At 39.8% G+C, this 17,034-nt stretch overlaps 1 protein-coding gene across 3 annotated transcripts in view; it reads right to left on the reverse strand.

The window, feature by feature from the left end:
* LOC144474967 (A disintegrin and metalloproteinase with thrombospondin motifs 7) overlaps nucleotides 1-17,034 on the reverse strand; it is a 104,429-nt gene that overhangs the window by 72,247 nt on the left and 15,148 nt on the right. For all 3 annotated transcript variants that reach the window (XR_013494801.1, XM_078190409.1, XM_078190421.1), the window contains exon 2: nucleotides 10,411-10,592. Coding sequence is in view for 2 of the 3 variants with exons in the window: in XM_078190409.1 (XP_078046535.1) it covers nucleotides 10,411-10,495 (85 nt within the window). In the remaining variant the exon portion in view is untranslated. The remainder of the gene's footprint in view (nucleotides 1-10,410; nucleotides 10,593-17,034) is intronic.

Genomic DNA, 17,034 nt, shown 5'->3' on the forward strand with positions numbered 1-17,034 from the left:
GTCATAGCTTTTAAAAGTCTCGACCGGATCGGAGTCCGTAAGATTTCATGCTTTTAAGCGTGCGGTCGCCAAACCGTTAAGCTCGTTACACGGACAGATGGTTCGCGGCTCCGAGGAGAAAGTAAGGTTCCATTTCTCCGGCTTACAGGGAAACTTTGCCCGGCGGTGTATTAGCCCGCGCGAATGATTTTTGAAGTCCCCGGTGCCGCCCGAAACAAACAGAATCCCGAAATCTTCGATCCCTCTTGGTAAAACTTGCGAGGTCCCCGCGGAAACTGTGTAATTCATGGACTTAAGATTTTCTATCGGCTTAGGAAGTTCGCAGTCCCCGCGAATCCCGAAACCCGGGGCGAACTTGCCGGGCGTGGAGAGCGGCCGCCCTTCCTCCGCGGAACTTCGAAAATTGAAAGTTCGCGATCCCGGGGAGACACTTTTGAAATTTTCAACAGTTCATTTGTTTCGGGGGAGCAACGCGCGGCGCGCACTGCAAACTTCGGCCGGCTTGGAATCTAATTAGGACCTGCCGGAAGTTACTACCGTGACCGCAAAGATTCTCCGAGGAATTTAACGGAAGTTCGCCGGTCAGGGATGACCCCTCGGATTACCGCATCAAGCGAAAATATAGTGGCCCGCGCTGCGTCGCGCCGGTCTGGCTCGTAAAAAGCGTTCAACGTCGTCGAATCATTTATTATTAAATTCCATGGCGACGTTAGTTTGAAACGTTGCGGGGTATATTTGCTAATCTTTAGAGACTATAACAGGACCACCTTTTCTACAGAGGAATAGTTGCCGGAGTTATGGCGAACCAACGAGAAAGCTCGAGGTCGGCTGTGCGGTTTTCTTGGCTAAGCGATCCTGGAACGGCGCGCGGTGGGGTTAAATGAAAAAGTTTTGCCAAAATCGAAGAACTTTTGATAGGGACGGGATAAAGGGATGCAGCTTTTTTACGTTACAGCTGAAACCTTGTAGAATAAGATATTTAACGTTGTAAAGTTACGTTAAACCTGAAGCATTCCAGCAAAATTGTGATTTATCCGACACCACAGTTATTTTTTATCACACGTTATGCATCATTCCCCGTAGTTCTTTTTGATCACCGATTTCAAGTTCTATCGCAAAAATCTGTCGCTTCGGGAAATCGTAATTTTCTCGTTGCAGTGATCCGATAATCTTTTTTCAAAATCCTGAGACGGAAAATCAATGTTCAGACTGGATTTGAAATCTACAGGAAACGATGCAGGTCACATAAAAAAGATTGAATTGTATACGGTATCGGATAAATAACAATTTTTTTAGAACATTTCAAGTTTACCGCAAATTTTCAAGGTAACAGAATGTTTCTAAAAGATGTTCTATTTTTCTCTAATTCTGTAACATTTCAGCTTCAACGTAAGAACAAATTGTCGCTTCATCCAATTCGTATAAAAAGTTCTTCGATCTTCAGCGAAATTTCACCACAACTTTTTCATTTCGTCGCATTATACGGCCAATACTTTCTGAATTTTTTTAAACCAGCCTGGAAGAGATATCGAATCGAGACTCTGCGGGCATATTTACCAATCCCTCGCAAATCCAGGTGCATTTTTCCTACATGGAAATAGCGATTCTATTCAACGTAATGATCGATGAAACGCGATCCTTTGCAGAAGGAGGCGTTGTTCATGAAAACGAACCTCTCCCGAAGATTTGTCAAGCCCGGATGAAACGAAAAAGAAAGAAAATGTATGGACGATTGACCGTTCGGACCACCGCACCGTCCCGACGGACGATCATCGATCCGGCGATCCCAGGTGTTCTCGAAGCCGTCGTTGAAAAATAGGTGAGCGCGCGACGGATATTTTCGGAACGAGAAAAGTTGGCGAAGTGTCGTCGCCGCCGCGGCTTCGGAATTAGAAGACCGGGACGGGAAGTTGTCCCGTAACAAACGGGAAGGGGGACATGGACATAGCGAGGGACATGGACTGGGAGAGACGCGCACCTGTGCCGGTGCTCGGTTGATGTTCGATGAATGCAGGCGCGCGGGCGAACGCGTGGGCAGCGCCGTCAATAGACGGTACACGCTCGCTTTTTGTCTCTCCTTCTCGCACCCGCTCCGCTCCGCGAGCTGATGCGATGGCGATGGAAAGCGGCAGGAAATAAAAGGCACGAGGCGCGTGGGCGGCCCCCGTGCAAATCCGAAAACGCTGAAACGCGACTGCCGTATCCACACACTCGTATCCGCACATTTGTAGCCACACACTTGTATCCACGTAGCTCGTGTACAGAGCTCGTATTCGCACTCGTATCCACACTAGTATCCGCGCTAGTATCGACACTCGTACCCACAGTTGTACCCGTGGTCGTAGTCGATTCGCGTAGGCACTCGATGACGAAGCGTTATCTTTATTTTCATTCAGCACCGCCGACCGAACAGCCTCGCCACGCTCGTTCGGACTTCTCCCATTCTTGATTCGAGAATCGTTGCGTAACGTACGCCGCGCCGCCTGAAAACATTGCGTACGATTCGCCGATTCGTTACGCTTCTCCGAAGCGAATTCGCTCCGCGCGAAACGGTTTTCGGATTTCGACTTTTGATATAGTTTTTTTTTTTGCCAGCTGTGTCGAATAGAGAAATACAGATTTCATGGCTGCGCGCCGCTGTCGCTCCGCCACATTCTGTGCATAGGTGGGCAATATTTTGTAAGGATGACGAGTCTAAGAGAAAGACTAACGAATTACATTTTATACAACGCTATCGAATAAATATTTGATCGAACAAAAATTGATCTAGATAATATTTTAATCGAATGAAATTTTACTTGACAGTATCGAATAAATATTCGAACGAATAAAAATGTATGCGGATAAAGAATTGTTTGGATAAAGAATATCATTTGAATGAATAAATTGAACGAAATGTTCGACTGAAAGGTATTCAGCCGGTTAATTATTTTAGATAAATATTTATTTGAAAAAATCCGAACAATGCCCAACTCTGTTCCTGTGTAATATGTTTTAAGTTCACTTCTTTAGGCTATGATACCACCTCGAAATATTGACGAATCGGATGTTTATGCGAAATAGATAGATCTTCGCCAATTAAAAAATAGATTAATTAAATAGCAAGCTCTTCATTTCTTCAACAATAGCTTTTACAATTTGAAACTAATGCATTCACATTTTTAAATTCTTTCAATGCGTCTACTATTTGAAATAAATTGCTGCTATCCAATTTTGCTATAAGTGCATGGAATTCACAATCTATTGATAAGTAACGATTTCTTGTATTTTTTGAACACGCATAATGGACTCAGAATCTTGTCACTCGTGTACCATTAACGTGGCCGCGAGCGCGTCAACTGCTCCGATACGGTTATTTGCTAGAAAATGATACGTCGAACGACGCTGAACGTCGCACGAAACAAGGAACTGAAAATGATGCAACAGCCAGGCTGATTGGTCCAGAGGAAAGTCAAGAGAGATTCGCGAGAGTCGCGCGCGGCATAGTTATTCAGCGAGCGAAGGAGCGATTTTTCAACGGGTTCGAACCATGAATGGGCGGTCGGCGTAACAGACGAGCCACCTTCTTTTCTTTGGTTTTGTGGACGGTTGGCGCCAACCCAGGGCCAGGTCGGCCCGGCTCGCTCGGCACGACTCGGCGAGGCGGTTTTTCGCCTCGAATAAAAAGCCGAAAGACACTCGGGAACGGGATTCGACTTCGCGCGAACGGAATCGCGGAGCCTGCGTTGTATCGATCTACACCTTGATTCCCAGGAAACGGCGCAAGATCGTATCCCCGATAACGACCGACAACATTCTTTCGCCTCGAATCGATGCGAAAAAGGTTTCTTTCTTGCGTTGTTTAACGAGACATCGATAAAGGCGTGGTGTCTCCTCGAGAACTTTGTTGCCCGATAATTGAGGAGAGATCGGGAGCTTCGAGATCTTGCGATCCATCTTTAGATTTATTCCTTTACCCTGTTCATTATTACGATCTGCCTGGTTTGTAAAATAACCGAGATGCTTTGTCGAATATTCAGGACGTTCATATTTAGATCGTAGTTAGTTCGTACTTTAGAGCTTCGAAATCCTGCGATCTATATTTAGATTTACTCATTCAAATATCCGAGATTTTTCACTGAATAATCGCAACGTTCGTATTTAGTTAATATTTTAGATCTTTGAGATCCTGTGATCTATCTCTAAATTTAATCATTTACCCTGTTCATTATTGCTATTTACCTGGTTTGTAAAATAACCAAGATGTTCCTCAAATATTTGAGACGTTTGTATTTAGTTAGTATTTTAGAGATCTTTAGATTTACTCATTTACCCTGTTCGTTATTTTCTATCCACCTGATTGGTAAAATAATCAAGGTGTTTCACTAAATATTCGAGACGTTCGTATTTATATTTAAATATTAATTTTTTGCACTCGAGGGCTCTGGAGCGGGACCACTTAGATCTTATCTTTAAACCCGAGGGCTCTTAGACGGAGACAATGATCATAAATTGTAAATGGTTCCGTTAAGGAGCCCTCTAATGCAAAAGGTTAACCACTTTAATTCTAATTACGAAATAGTTTAATGTATACGGTATTCCTATTTTACACAACATATTGCATTTTATACATATGAAATTGAGCTTTGCGACTCGTACAATAATTATATTTTCAACAGTATTCTTTAAATACAAACAGGTTTGACCGTGTGAACATTATTTTAAAAAACGTTGTAACAATTTTTGGCGATGTCTCATTACTCGCGTGTTACCCAAGAATAGATAAAAGAGAAAAAAAAAATTTTGTACACTCGTTAAACAAATACAATAAAAAGAATAACGACTGGACTGAAAATCTTTATGCAAAGTAACAATCCTTCACATCTGTTGCATGGAATAGAAACCAAATAGAAACCAATTAGCGTCCACACATATTTGTTATAAATGCATAAGGTCCACAATCTACTAATGATACAAAGAAGAAACAATGTGGCATATACATATAATAAATATATATATCGTAAATACAATAAATATGTATAGTATAGGAGATATAATAAAGTTTAGATCATTCAAGTAATGCCGTTGTTACGAAAGAAAGATTAGTAAAAGAAAGTTATTACGAAAAAAAAGATAAATAACAAAATTGGAGAAAAAATTGTCAGGTAAATTAGCAGGAGGGAAAACTAGCAGATCTAAAAGAAGGAGCTTTGAAATAATAAAGGAAGAGTCTATGACGATAGTCTTCGTTAGATAAAGTTTGAGAAATATTGGTTTCGTAAAACTGTCGAAGTGTGCGCGTGTGTGGGCATAGCGAGATGGTGTAGCACGTGTAATCTGTTCACGAGCAGCAGTCCATCGCATCATCGGCTGGTCGCGGAGTTATTAACTCGCCGAGAGTATAGTAATGACGAGGCATTAGTACGGTTTACACCTTGTCCCGAGTCCCGGCTCCGCTTCCCCCCAATTTGAAATTTAACACAGGCAACTCGAGCTGGCTTCGAGAAGCTCGAACTGCTTCTACCGGAAGTTAGGCTCGAGTTTGAACCGATCCGCCGTCGATAATTATAGGCAGGACAGTTATTTGTTCGTTATCAAGAATTTCGACCGAGATTAGGTGGTGGTATCGATTCTACGTGGAGCAAGACCTGGCTATCGGACAACCGTATCACGGCGATGAAACCAGGAAGCAGCAAGTCATGCAAGAAAATCATTAGTTCTGTGGATGAAAGACCCTTTTTTTTCATTTTGAGACGATCGATCGAATATATCGTACTCGCTACGGTCGTCTAAACTGTTTCAATCGCTTAACGCGTTAAGTGCGAAGCTAATTTTGCTTAATTTTCCGATGAGGCGAAGCGGTCACAAGGAACTGACAGCGAACTATCCGTCGGACGAAATACGTGTATAGGACCGGGAATATCATGTTTAAAAGCTGAAGGAAATTTTAATTTAATAATTTAAGTAATTTAGTAATAAATGAAAATAATAAATAAATACTTCAAGTAATTTACACATTTTAATAGAAAAATATTCTTTTCTTAAAGAAACTTAACGAATGTTATTGTTAAACGAAATGTGCTACAGAAACAATTTGATGATGATCTAAATTCACTTTGCTTAAATAGATCATTACACGTGCACTTTACACTTTACAGTCTTTTTGAAAATAATCAATGTGAAATCTAAATTCACTCTACTCAAGCAAATCTTTACACTTGTATGGTCTTTTTCTATCTGATTGCAAAATCACCGTCTGAGCAGAAAGACGTCGCACTTAATGTGTTAATTGTAAATTGTAACCTTTCTTGCGGCACATTAGACTTCTTTAACATTTTCACTTTTACGAAAAAGTTTCGTAAAAGCACAGTAGTTTATGCGTTCGAATAAAAATTTCCAAGCAAACTCATGTGGCATCAATTGCTTCTTCATTTGTACACCGTTTGGAAATTAAAGCGTAATTAAAGAGAAAGACTATTAAAGGAAATTAATTAATTAAAGGAAAGACTATTCCCTTCGAAATAACCAAAGAAGTAAATAAATAAAGGTATCGATAAAATTTTAAATCGACAGCTTCGTCGGTTTCGTTGAAATAAATCCTCAAAGATCGTCTCGTTTTTTGCCAGTGAAATTGAAAAGTCCTGCCAAGTTAATCGACCACAACTTCGGTGAAAATTACTACTTCCGCAAACAAAAAATCCTCGCTTATTCGCGAAAGTTTGACAAATCTACCCGCCAAGTTCGTAATCGATAGGTCCGTCAGTTTCGTTTGAGAAAATTCGCGAACATTGACTAATTTTGCCACCGCGGTTGGAGGCCGCCCACGAACTCCCCCAAGAAAGATTGCGACGTAAAGTGTTGGTTCGCTAATTACGTGAAATTAAAATTTAGCCGGCGAGTCTAGTGTCGCGGATCTCTCTCTCTCTCTCTCTCTCTCTCTTTCTCCCTTTCGAGGCACCGCGGGCACAGCGAGCCTCGCCGCGTAAACGCGTCTCCGTCGCCGTCTATAATTTTCCTCCTCGATCATGGTAATTGCGACCCGACGACAGGCTAATTTCGAAACGCGGCTCCGTTTCGCGCCGCTAATTCGACTCGGCTCGCATTGTCTCCGCGCCCACAAAACGAATAAATATTTACGAGCCGGCTTGTTCGCTCCGTTCCAAGCCGTCAAGTTATCTACATTGAAAAGGCACCGTGGGGAGCTCTATTCTTATTTCCGGCGCGGGAAGAATGGCAGTGCGAAAAGGGAGTCCGGAGACCGGGAGACCGCGTCAGCTGACGTTGCGGTTCCAGTTTGCCCCGGACACCGTGCTCTTAACGCCGATCGAATCCCATCGGACTTTCATTCGAGAGCAGGCTAGAGTATCGAGCTTGACCATCCAGAAAATATTCGTTTCTCTCGATAGTCCATTCTGGAAATCCCTTAGACGCGTTTTACTGCACTGGCTGCGTTTAGTCCATCTCATCTTCAGCAAAACCTAACATTTTTGCATTGCTAACTAAGAAACGGTGTCCGGCATTGTTCGGATTGTTTCGAATAAATATTTACCGAAGATTCGAACGAATTCCTTTTAGTCGAATGTTTGATTTGGATATATTTTTCACAAATTCGTCATAAATTATTCTACGTATTTATTCAAATGATCCTTCTTCCATTCGATTTATTCGAACAATTCAATTTATATTCTATCATTTTTTTTCAAATTAATTACTTTCTGCACGTATTCCTGCGCGAATAAATTCCTATTGGATTGAATTCTCACGGCAATAAAATTTTATTTAGATAAAATGTAGGTGTTCAATTGAATATTTTTTCAGGATTGTCGAATCAAATTTAATTTATTAGCCTTTATTTTTCATGTGTATCCAATTTTGCTCTACTCTGTCTAGAACGTCTCCCTTCACATTAAAAATATTATGTACTATTAACAAAATATGTACAAAATATTTTTTGTTCCGTCGTAAAGAACGACACGGTGCTAGAAGGGTTAGGGAAATGTAAATATTTTTCAATATTTATTTACACGTTTGCAGAGAAATTTCGTAGTTATCAGTAAATTGCAAAGGATCATATAATATAATGCTTCGCTTGATAAATCGAATACTCTGGCCGGGATAAAAATGTTCGCATACAAAAAATACTGTCGTATTTATCAAACATTGTCACATTTACGAAAGATTCTTAAATTAGCGTACATAATTTGGAATCAACATGTCGACCACTATCGTTTAACAAAATTTCAGAGAAATATTTCGCGGCGAAAACCACCTCGACTCGCGCGAGAATGCTCATATTTTCCGACCCTGTCGAGGGATGGAAACAGCTTAAGACGACAGCAATAGAAATACGAAACGAAATCACTGCACCTAGATGTGGCGCGGAGGGACAACGGCAGCGAAGTTGGCCGAAAACTTTCGTCGGAACTACATCGTCGTTTTGCTGAAACTAATGGCGGCGAGTGCGTTCCGTTGGCGGGGCGCGTCTCCGCGGGAACGCGATTTCCCCTGGAGGATCCCCGACTTGGCCGGTATCTGTAAATTGTCCGATAAAGCGACGTCCGGCGTCGGCATCGGCGTCGCAGGGGCAGGTGAAAAATGACAAAAGCAAAAGGAACAATTCTCGATCGATTCCCGTCGCTTCCTTCTCCTCTATCTGCCCCACGTTCGAGGTACTTTTGTTCACGAAGTTGTCAGTGCCAGGGCTCGAAGCTGCCGCCTCGTTTTCCTTGTAAGTGTACAAATAGTGTCAACGTTGCGAGCTACAGTCGTAAACGAAACGAGATCGAATCGAATGAAATGAAACTTTTCATTCTTCGAGACGGATAGTTTGGGCTAAACGTGGAGGCAAAACCAACAAGTTTCTGAATCGGATCGCTTGAAATTTCATGAAAGCTAGACGGTTTAGTATACACTGCATGACTTTACAATATTTCATAGGCTAGACTTTATGTATACTATTAGATACGACGTGTGCCGAAATGTGCGACTCAAAATAATATTCTCAAACATTTTTACAAGTAAAGGACATTTTTTAAAGCAATGATACGTGCGTGTTGTTTCGCAGGCTGCAAACAGTATTAAAATCATTAAGCGAAAATAAACAGTATTATAATCATTAGCGAAATACAATACATAATTGAATTTGCTTTCTAAAATTTCGTCTATTCATTAAATGTCGAATATTAAGACTGTTCACGTTAATCAAATTATAATATACATTACTTCATTCAAAATAGATTTTATTTAGATTCAATTACACAAATAAATTTTGTAATTGGATTTTTTATTCCAAATTGCAGTCCACGAACCATCAGGAGAATGACTATTCTAAGTCATCCGGACGGTTAAGTCAGTTCACCAGTTTTGCAACGTTGCTGTGCAACTCTTTCGAAATTGGAGATATATTATACTAGCTCAGATTATACATTGAGTTGACTGTGACGTCATGCGGATGATTCGTCTTGTCTTCGGGCAAACTATCTGAGGCTGTGTCTATAATAGTAATATTATGGACCAAGGGCTCGGCAATTTCATATTTGTGATGCGCGCTGCGCAACGATGGGAAAAAGCGCACCGAGGCGATTCCCGATCGCGATCGTCGCAATAAAATGCTAGTCCCGTCTTATTTATGCTCCCTTGGAACGCCTTAACGGTTGTTACGGAGCCAACAGTTGATTTTTAATTATGCCGATAAATATTTCGTATACGTCCAGAAGAGGCGGCTCGCGGTGTAATTGATTGTCATCCCGCGGTGCCCGGCCACCGGCGTAAATGCCAGTTTTGATGCGTCTTATCTACCATCGAGGGATTCCGCTGATCTTATCGGTATATCCGCGCCGCTGGAAGCTGCCTGTTGCCCGCTGGCGGTACGTCAATTGACAGAAGTTTTAGACGAGATTTACAACGATCCGGCCGGCCGTTCGACAGAGGGACGACTGGTTTCCGTGACGTAAATTGCATCGAACAGTTAATTACCAATTTCATTCTAGAAGTCAGACTTCGTTCTCTTCTCCGGCTGAATGCTTCGTAATCAACGGACCGCGGATTGTATTCGCTCACGATTAAATTAACTACCGATAATAAGCCCCGTTGCAATAATAATTACATTATTATGGAAATTGTTGGACGATCGGTTAAATTAACAAGGTAATTATCGTTAATAAATATAACTCTATCCGACATTGCTACAGAATGTAGAGATATACGTCGGAACAAGTAACGAAAAATAGGACGCTTCTGTGAATAAAAATGTATCGTCGAGCACGAAAGGTTCGTATTTTAAATGAAATCACAGCGAATCCGACGATGTACAAGATAATATACGAGCTCGCTAATAATAAACGAGAGAAATCCGCTGAATAATGTTGATGATGCTTTATCGCGAAGCCCGATTTTATCGACGTGTTCCGTCGAACGGTTTTCAAAACTCACCTCTGACGTTCGCTCGATGGAGACGGGCTTCGGGCACGATGTTCACGACAACGATCAACGTTTGAAGCATCAGTGTGCAGAGCATGGTGGTGGCTAAACCGGAAGTGCACCTCGCAATATTATGTACGCGGCCAGCCAACAGGTCGACGAGCTTCCGCCCCTCAAGCCGTCACCCTTTTTTCCTGCAATAAATACAGAACAACGTCTTTTCAGGTGTTTCGCGATGATTTATCGGTTGACTTCGGGATTTTGATCACGTTTGCGAGATATTGATATGGTGCACCCATATCTGCGAACTATTTTGCAAACAAATATTCCCGCGATTGGGACACAATTTTAAAAAGGATTTTTATTTGCTCGAATTTAATCGGCTTGATTTTATTGGGTATCGACGCAACACATTTTCTACGGTGTCGAGGATATTTTTCATTTGTTCTCTTTCATTTTCTTAATTGTATTTCAGATTTATTGTTAAACCGTCGACATTTATTCATTTTGTTCTAATTGACATAGAGCATTTACGATTAATTTCCGATTAATTTTAATCACTAATTTTCGATTAACACGTTGAGTGCCACGCGATTATACAATGTATAAGGAAATCCCCGTCAGGCTACGCGCGCTGGTATCGTGGTACAGCAATGCGAAGCGCATTACTAGCAAATATTTTATTAATAATAGAATTCAGTATTAGATAAAAATTAGGTGGACTTTAAATAAATTTTAGGTAAGAACTTAAAACAATGTAAATTTTGTAGTTTTGTATCGTATTTTACACTGTCAGTCACCGATGATTTACACGGCTTGTACGATAAGTTCAGTGTCAGTCATCGATGACTGACGTAGCACTCAACGTGTTAATGATTACGAGTAAATATGTTAAGGATTTACTGTGAAATGAGCAATGACTTATGTGGTTAGATTAGATCATTGCACATTATAATAGATAAATACAAATTTTCTGCACACGTCGCAAGGAACACATAGGAACCTCTTTCTTCTAAGAGAACGATTTTATATTAATCCTTTTAATTTTCTATTGTCTTTTTACTTTTTTAAGACGTAAAAATAATATTTGTTTGCAGTGCATTTATTTTCTTGAGTAAAATTCCGAGCAATATAATATTGATCTACATTAGCCTTATTCTGATTGATCTGTATTATCACCCTTATACATTAGCCTTTTAAAATTCTGCGTAAAAAATAATCGATCTTTATTAGTTCTGAACCTAATAGCTAATACTTAAGAATTTAACTTTATTTCTTGAAATTTTCTTCACATGACATCAAGTTGGAGATTCAAGTTTATTGGAAATGTTCAAGAAATAAGGTGAAATTACTCGTTAACTATTTAATTTACGCGAAATAGATATCAATACATTTTCACTAAGAATTCGATATTCCTTTAAATTTTGATAGAATAAATAATATAGTATTCTACTTAAAAAGATGAAATCGGTCTTCAAATCTCCGGAACGCCTTTACCTATAGAAAGAATAAATGCACTATTTAACGTACTCCTTTAAACCATGTAACTTTCGTATTAAAAAATGAATTGTCCAATGAATATTTTGGAAATTGTAAAAGTCACGTGTGTCATCCCATACATCCGTTAATGATAACTTCTCGGCCACGAAGAAATTATTTCGAACAGATACGGATTGTCGAAACGAAATATAGCGAAAGGTAATGGGTTTCGATGAAACGAAGCGGCGTAGGTGAACGAATATTTCGGCAGCTGCGAGGAACGGGGTATTTACTATTCAAATACATCAGCGCTTCATCTAATTCCGTAGCGGGTTCTCGATAGCTGAAGGTGGTTTCCACGGTAGCCTCTCGGCGCTTTGACGGTGCCACGGCGGGCGATTCGTTAACGTTGAATTTCACCGACGGGACGCGACAGCCCCAAGAATAATAATTCCGGGAAGCACGTGTAAATCATAGGAGACGGCAAATCCGACCGTTCGGTGAGAAACTATGAGAAAGGGTCAGTACGGTTGTCAGGTCCAATCATCGGGCTGCACGACTGCCGCGGTCCGACCAAATCCGATTACCATAACTACCGACCGTTACTTACCCGACCATGAAAACCTCGTGTAACAAGCCACGTATCTGACAATACGAAAATACCGTGTTCGGTAGTAAGTCTTCCCTCTTACCCTTCTCAGCCGCAGAGGATGTAGCAAACGTCACGCTTCATGGAAACGGATCATGTTTTTTTTTCGAAATGTTAGTCTTACGAATTAGTTTCAACCAGACGAGTTTCAACCTCTACTCTTTAATTTATTGTAAATGTTATTTTCACTAGGGATATCGAAACGATTGTCGTAGTTGACTGTGTTTCTTTTAATTTTCTCATACGCTACGTAAGTGCTCATTGTGTACCAAACGCTATGCATAAATTCGATATATTTAGACAAAAATATGCACTTGCTTAATTGTGTACTTAGAGCAGACGCTCGCTTTACAGTCAACTGGCACTAAACGTACATTAACCCCTTTCCGTGCCATTTTCCTTACAATTACTTTGATCAGAATTTTTTCGTCTACAATAATTTCTTACAAGAAAACGGAATTTTATATTTATCCTGTGCTTACACCTACTTGAATGTTTTAATATTAATAACAAGAGAATAAAATTTGTTTGCTACTTAAAAGCACGAATGAACATTTATACCTGACAGCTTATTATTAGAAATTTTGATAATGAGTCCCGACTCGTTAAAGTACGGCGAAGGGTTAAAAGCACGCTAAACTCGCGCGAGACACATGCGCGTGAGGTACAAGTCTGACCGTGCGACCTCTTCGTAGTTTACCTTGGGTTATTCTAATGCCGACAGCACATTTATCATTCGAAGCGCTGCTACTTTGCGAGAAAAAAATCGTAGCGACTTGATTCGGCACTCAAATTAAAGGTGAAAGTTCAAACTTTACGATGTTTTAAACGGTATGCTCGGAAAACTTGTTTCTGAAACTACAGAGGTTGTTAAACTTTGTACGTTTCCGATATCACCAACATGTCTCTAAATGTAAGATAGTATAGTCATCGAGATGCTTGACATTAAAGATGAATACATGGTATTGTAAAACTAGACATTACAAGTTTTAATTTTGAAAAACGTCATAACTTTATGATAGCTTTTAACGGAATTATAGTTGTTCAAAGTTTACAATTTCTCGGTCAAAAATTAGCGGTCCTTTAATCTTGCTGTCGAGTGGAGAAGTTGAATTATAGAGCAGAGGGATTAAAACTTATTTGTTTATTTAATAATTTATCAACTGAAAGCGCTAGGAAGTTCTACTTGGTGCCGACCATAGAAAACTGCTTCCTAAGTACGAAATGGCCCGGTTCTCAAAAATTAAATATTGTTCAGAAGCTAGAAGTGATCGTCTTGTTACTACTAGGTCGCATAAACAATTTATACAGCGTCGTGTACAGTGATTCGGGCAACATAGAAAGATCGAAAAAAATTTGTTTCTTTTTTTATTACATATTCGTAATTTAGAGTCTTTATTTTTACATAAACAATTGCGAAGAACAATATAGTAACCCCTAACACTCAGAAAACATATTTGTATGGACAGCGATCTCGTTACCTCAAACATCTTCCTGTTATATCGTCGCATTATTAACATTAATTAATTCAAACTTCTCGGTAATAAATGTAAATATGAATGGATAATTCAATTAAAGGTATTAAAAACTTGTTAATTTGATTGTTAGATGGTTTAATTATTTATCGTATTATCTTGTTCTGTTGTTTCGAAGTTACACATCCATGGAAAACCTAACCTATACATTTGACAAATTTTTATACTAACTTTTCTCAAAAATGGTAAAACATGTTTTGGGATCTCAACGAGAAAATATTCTTTGAACCTTCCTCTACATTGTTATACCAAGTCTTGCTACCTTTGTCCGCCCTTTGTTTTGTAATTTTATATTTTAATAGCGCGTCCGAGGACACGTCAGGATATTCTTGACTATTAGAAGGAGTTTACAAAGATTTAGACAAAATTTGTAACCTTTCATGTGTGGTTATTAACAATAAATTACAGCACATCCGAAAAGCTTCTAGATTGAATACTTATTAATATCTTGAAACAATGCACTATCGATGATTCAATTTTGTATATATTTTCATATATTATCTCGTATCACTTATTAACCTGTTACATTGAAATATTTCTTACCTGTTTCTGTATTATATTTAAATATGTGCTATATATTTATATTAGAATACCCGTTTATTTATTACGTTCATATGTGTATTATATATTTTTTAACAGATTTCTATGTGTGGCGTATATGACATACAATTAATATATTTAACATACTTATATTTAAAAATTGTTTCGAATAAAAATTAGTCATAACTAAATGTTGATAAAAGATTTCTTTATTCAACAATAATACAATAGCATTACAATTACTTTCACACAACTGTATACTACTTTTGTACAATTCATCTTCGCATTTTCTCTAAAAAATTGCTAAGGTACTTAGGTCGAAAATTAATTAGTCTAGAAGATATGAAGCGAACGGCAACAAACGAGCGAAAGGATCGTGCGACGGCTGAATATTTCGGGAGATAACCGTGCAGGTATGAAATTGCATTCGGGACTGATTGTTCGGTCGCGGAAGATTGCTCGAGCACGCGACTGTAAACTCGAAACGCAGAGCTACGGGTCCACGGTTCTGAACAACGTCCACGGGCCATTTCTATTTCTCAGTATTGCATCGCAATTATCGATACATTATCGGTTCCGCTGTCGCGTCGGTGATACCCAATTGGTTTCTCGGCAATTTCAAAACAAACGTTTGATCAGAAATTGATTGTAATTTGCGAATATAATGACGACGAGGCGCAGCGCGCGCCGGGACACGATTTTCATAACATTCCCGCTATTCCGTTCAACGGTTGAATATACCTGCCATCTATTTTGGTCGGATCGGACAAATAACGCCATTCGTGGATATTTTTCTAGCATAGATTGAACGAATGGACGTCTACAGTGCTCTCTGTATCGTGAAATTAATTTCAGTTTAAATCGATTTGAATAGAATCGCGCGGCATTTCGATTTCGACTCCAACGATCACTTCATTATCTCTACCATTCAGAATCTTCGTGATCACCTGAACAGCTTAATTATTATTTCTACACACGATTGATTAATTCCGTAATTCCATGTAGCCTCGGAAAGACGATGCAGGTTCGTTCCAACGATACTGTTAGCATTTTCAATTGGTTCTGACGCAACAGTTATTGTTTAATTTTGAACTTTTCTGTACAAAGGTGGTTGTTGATCAACTCAAGCTTTTGTTCCGTTTATTTATGAATAAACTGTTTGTAATTGTTAAAAATTGGTGAAAGTTCTAATTGCACAGCTCCACTTTACTTTATTGTACTTAATGATTTATAATAAAATATCTCGAAAGAAATCTCGACTTGCTTTTCTATCTATATTTCCGGTTCCTTCAGTAACGCTAAGTGAATTGAAAAATAGCATAAACTATAATATTTTACTTGAAAATATATGTCGAAATATAAATGACCGAATTTGTAATAAATACAAGATAAATATTAGAAATTAACTTTAACCCTTTGGACTTGAAGCGATTTGAACTGTAAATCTCAAATCTTCTAGTATTTCCCTTCTGTATGACAGAGAGCATTTTATGCGTAGGAAACTGAGTCTTGTGACTGATACAACAGTTACATTTTTAACAATTTTTTAAATCTAAACATTGACGATACGTATTCAAATTATCTTGGAACGTGATATAACAATTTTAGCGGCACCTCAGATTCACCATTCGAGTGCAAAGGCTTAATTAGAGTTTGTTAATATGAAAGTTAATTTCAAACAGCGAAAAAGAAATAATTCAGAAGTTCGCCAAATAATCTATAAAATGTATAATATCGTATAGTCGAGATCCAATTAAATTCCAGCTCCGGTTCCAAGACGAAAGTTCTCGTCTCGGGCACGAGAAGGACAAGCGCCCGGACGGACAGCCGATGTAACAAATGGAACGAAACGAGATCGGTTTCGCGTCACGTATCAGGACCGGAGCCAGGACCGAAAAACGAAGAGGGTGAGATTTCTCGGAGCAAACGAAGATCCCCGGTGTAAATTATTAATGAACGAAGAAACATCGGGCGAAAGATAGGGATTGTTGCGATTTGCGGCGTGCACGCGAGCCCGGCGGACGCGTTCCCTGATCACGAAGCGAACGGTGCTCGTGTCGTTAATCTCCGGCGATGTCCTCGTCCTGTGTGGCATATTACACGCGCGACAACTCAATCCGTGCGACAGGCCGGGGCTTTAAAACCCCGCTCCTCTCTTATAAATATTCCACGGTGTCGCGTCCTAAGTGGCCGCATCAGATACGGGCCGGGGACGTTTGTTCGAGAAACGCGGACTTACTCGGCTCGCGTTAAAACGCATCGGCAAACGGGTTTCAACCGGCGGACCGATTCCGATCCCGGCGAAACAAGCCACGCATTTATTCGACTCGCAATTAGGCCGACAAGCGGTGGCCTACTTGCACGGTCTGCCAGGGAAGCTCTACGCTATCCTGTCGCAACAAATCCCAAATTCCCTCGGTTCTCACGTGGAAC

This window comes from Augochlora pura, chromosome 2, assembly GCF_028453695.1.
Source record: "Augochlora pura isolate Apur16 chromosome 2, APUR_v2.2.1, whole genome shotgun sequence".
NCBI lineage: Eukaryota > Metazoa > Arthropoda > Insecta > Hymenoptera > Halictidae > Augochlora > Augochlora pura.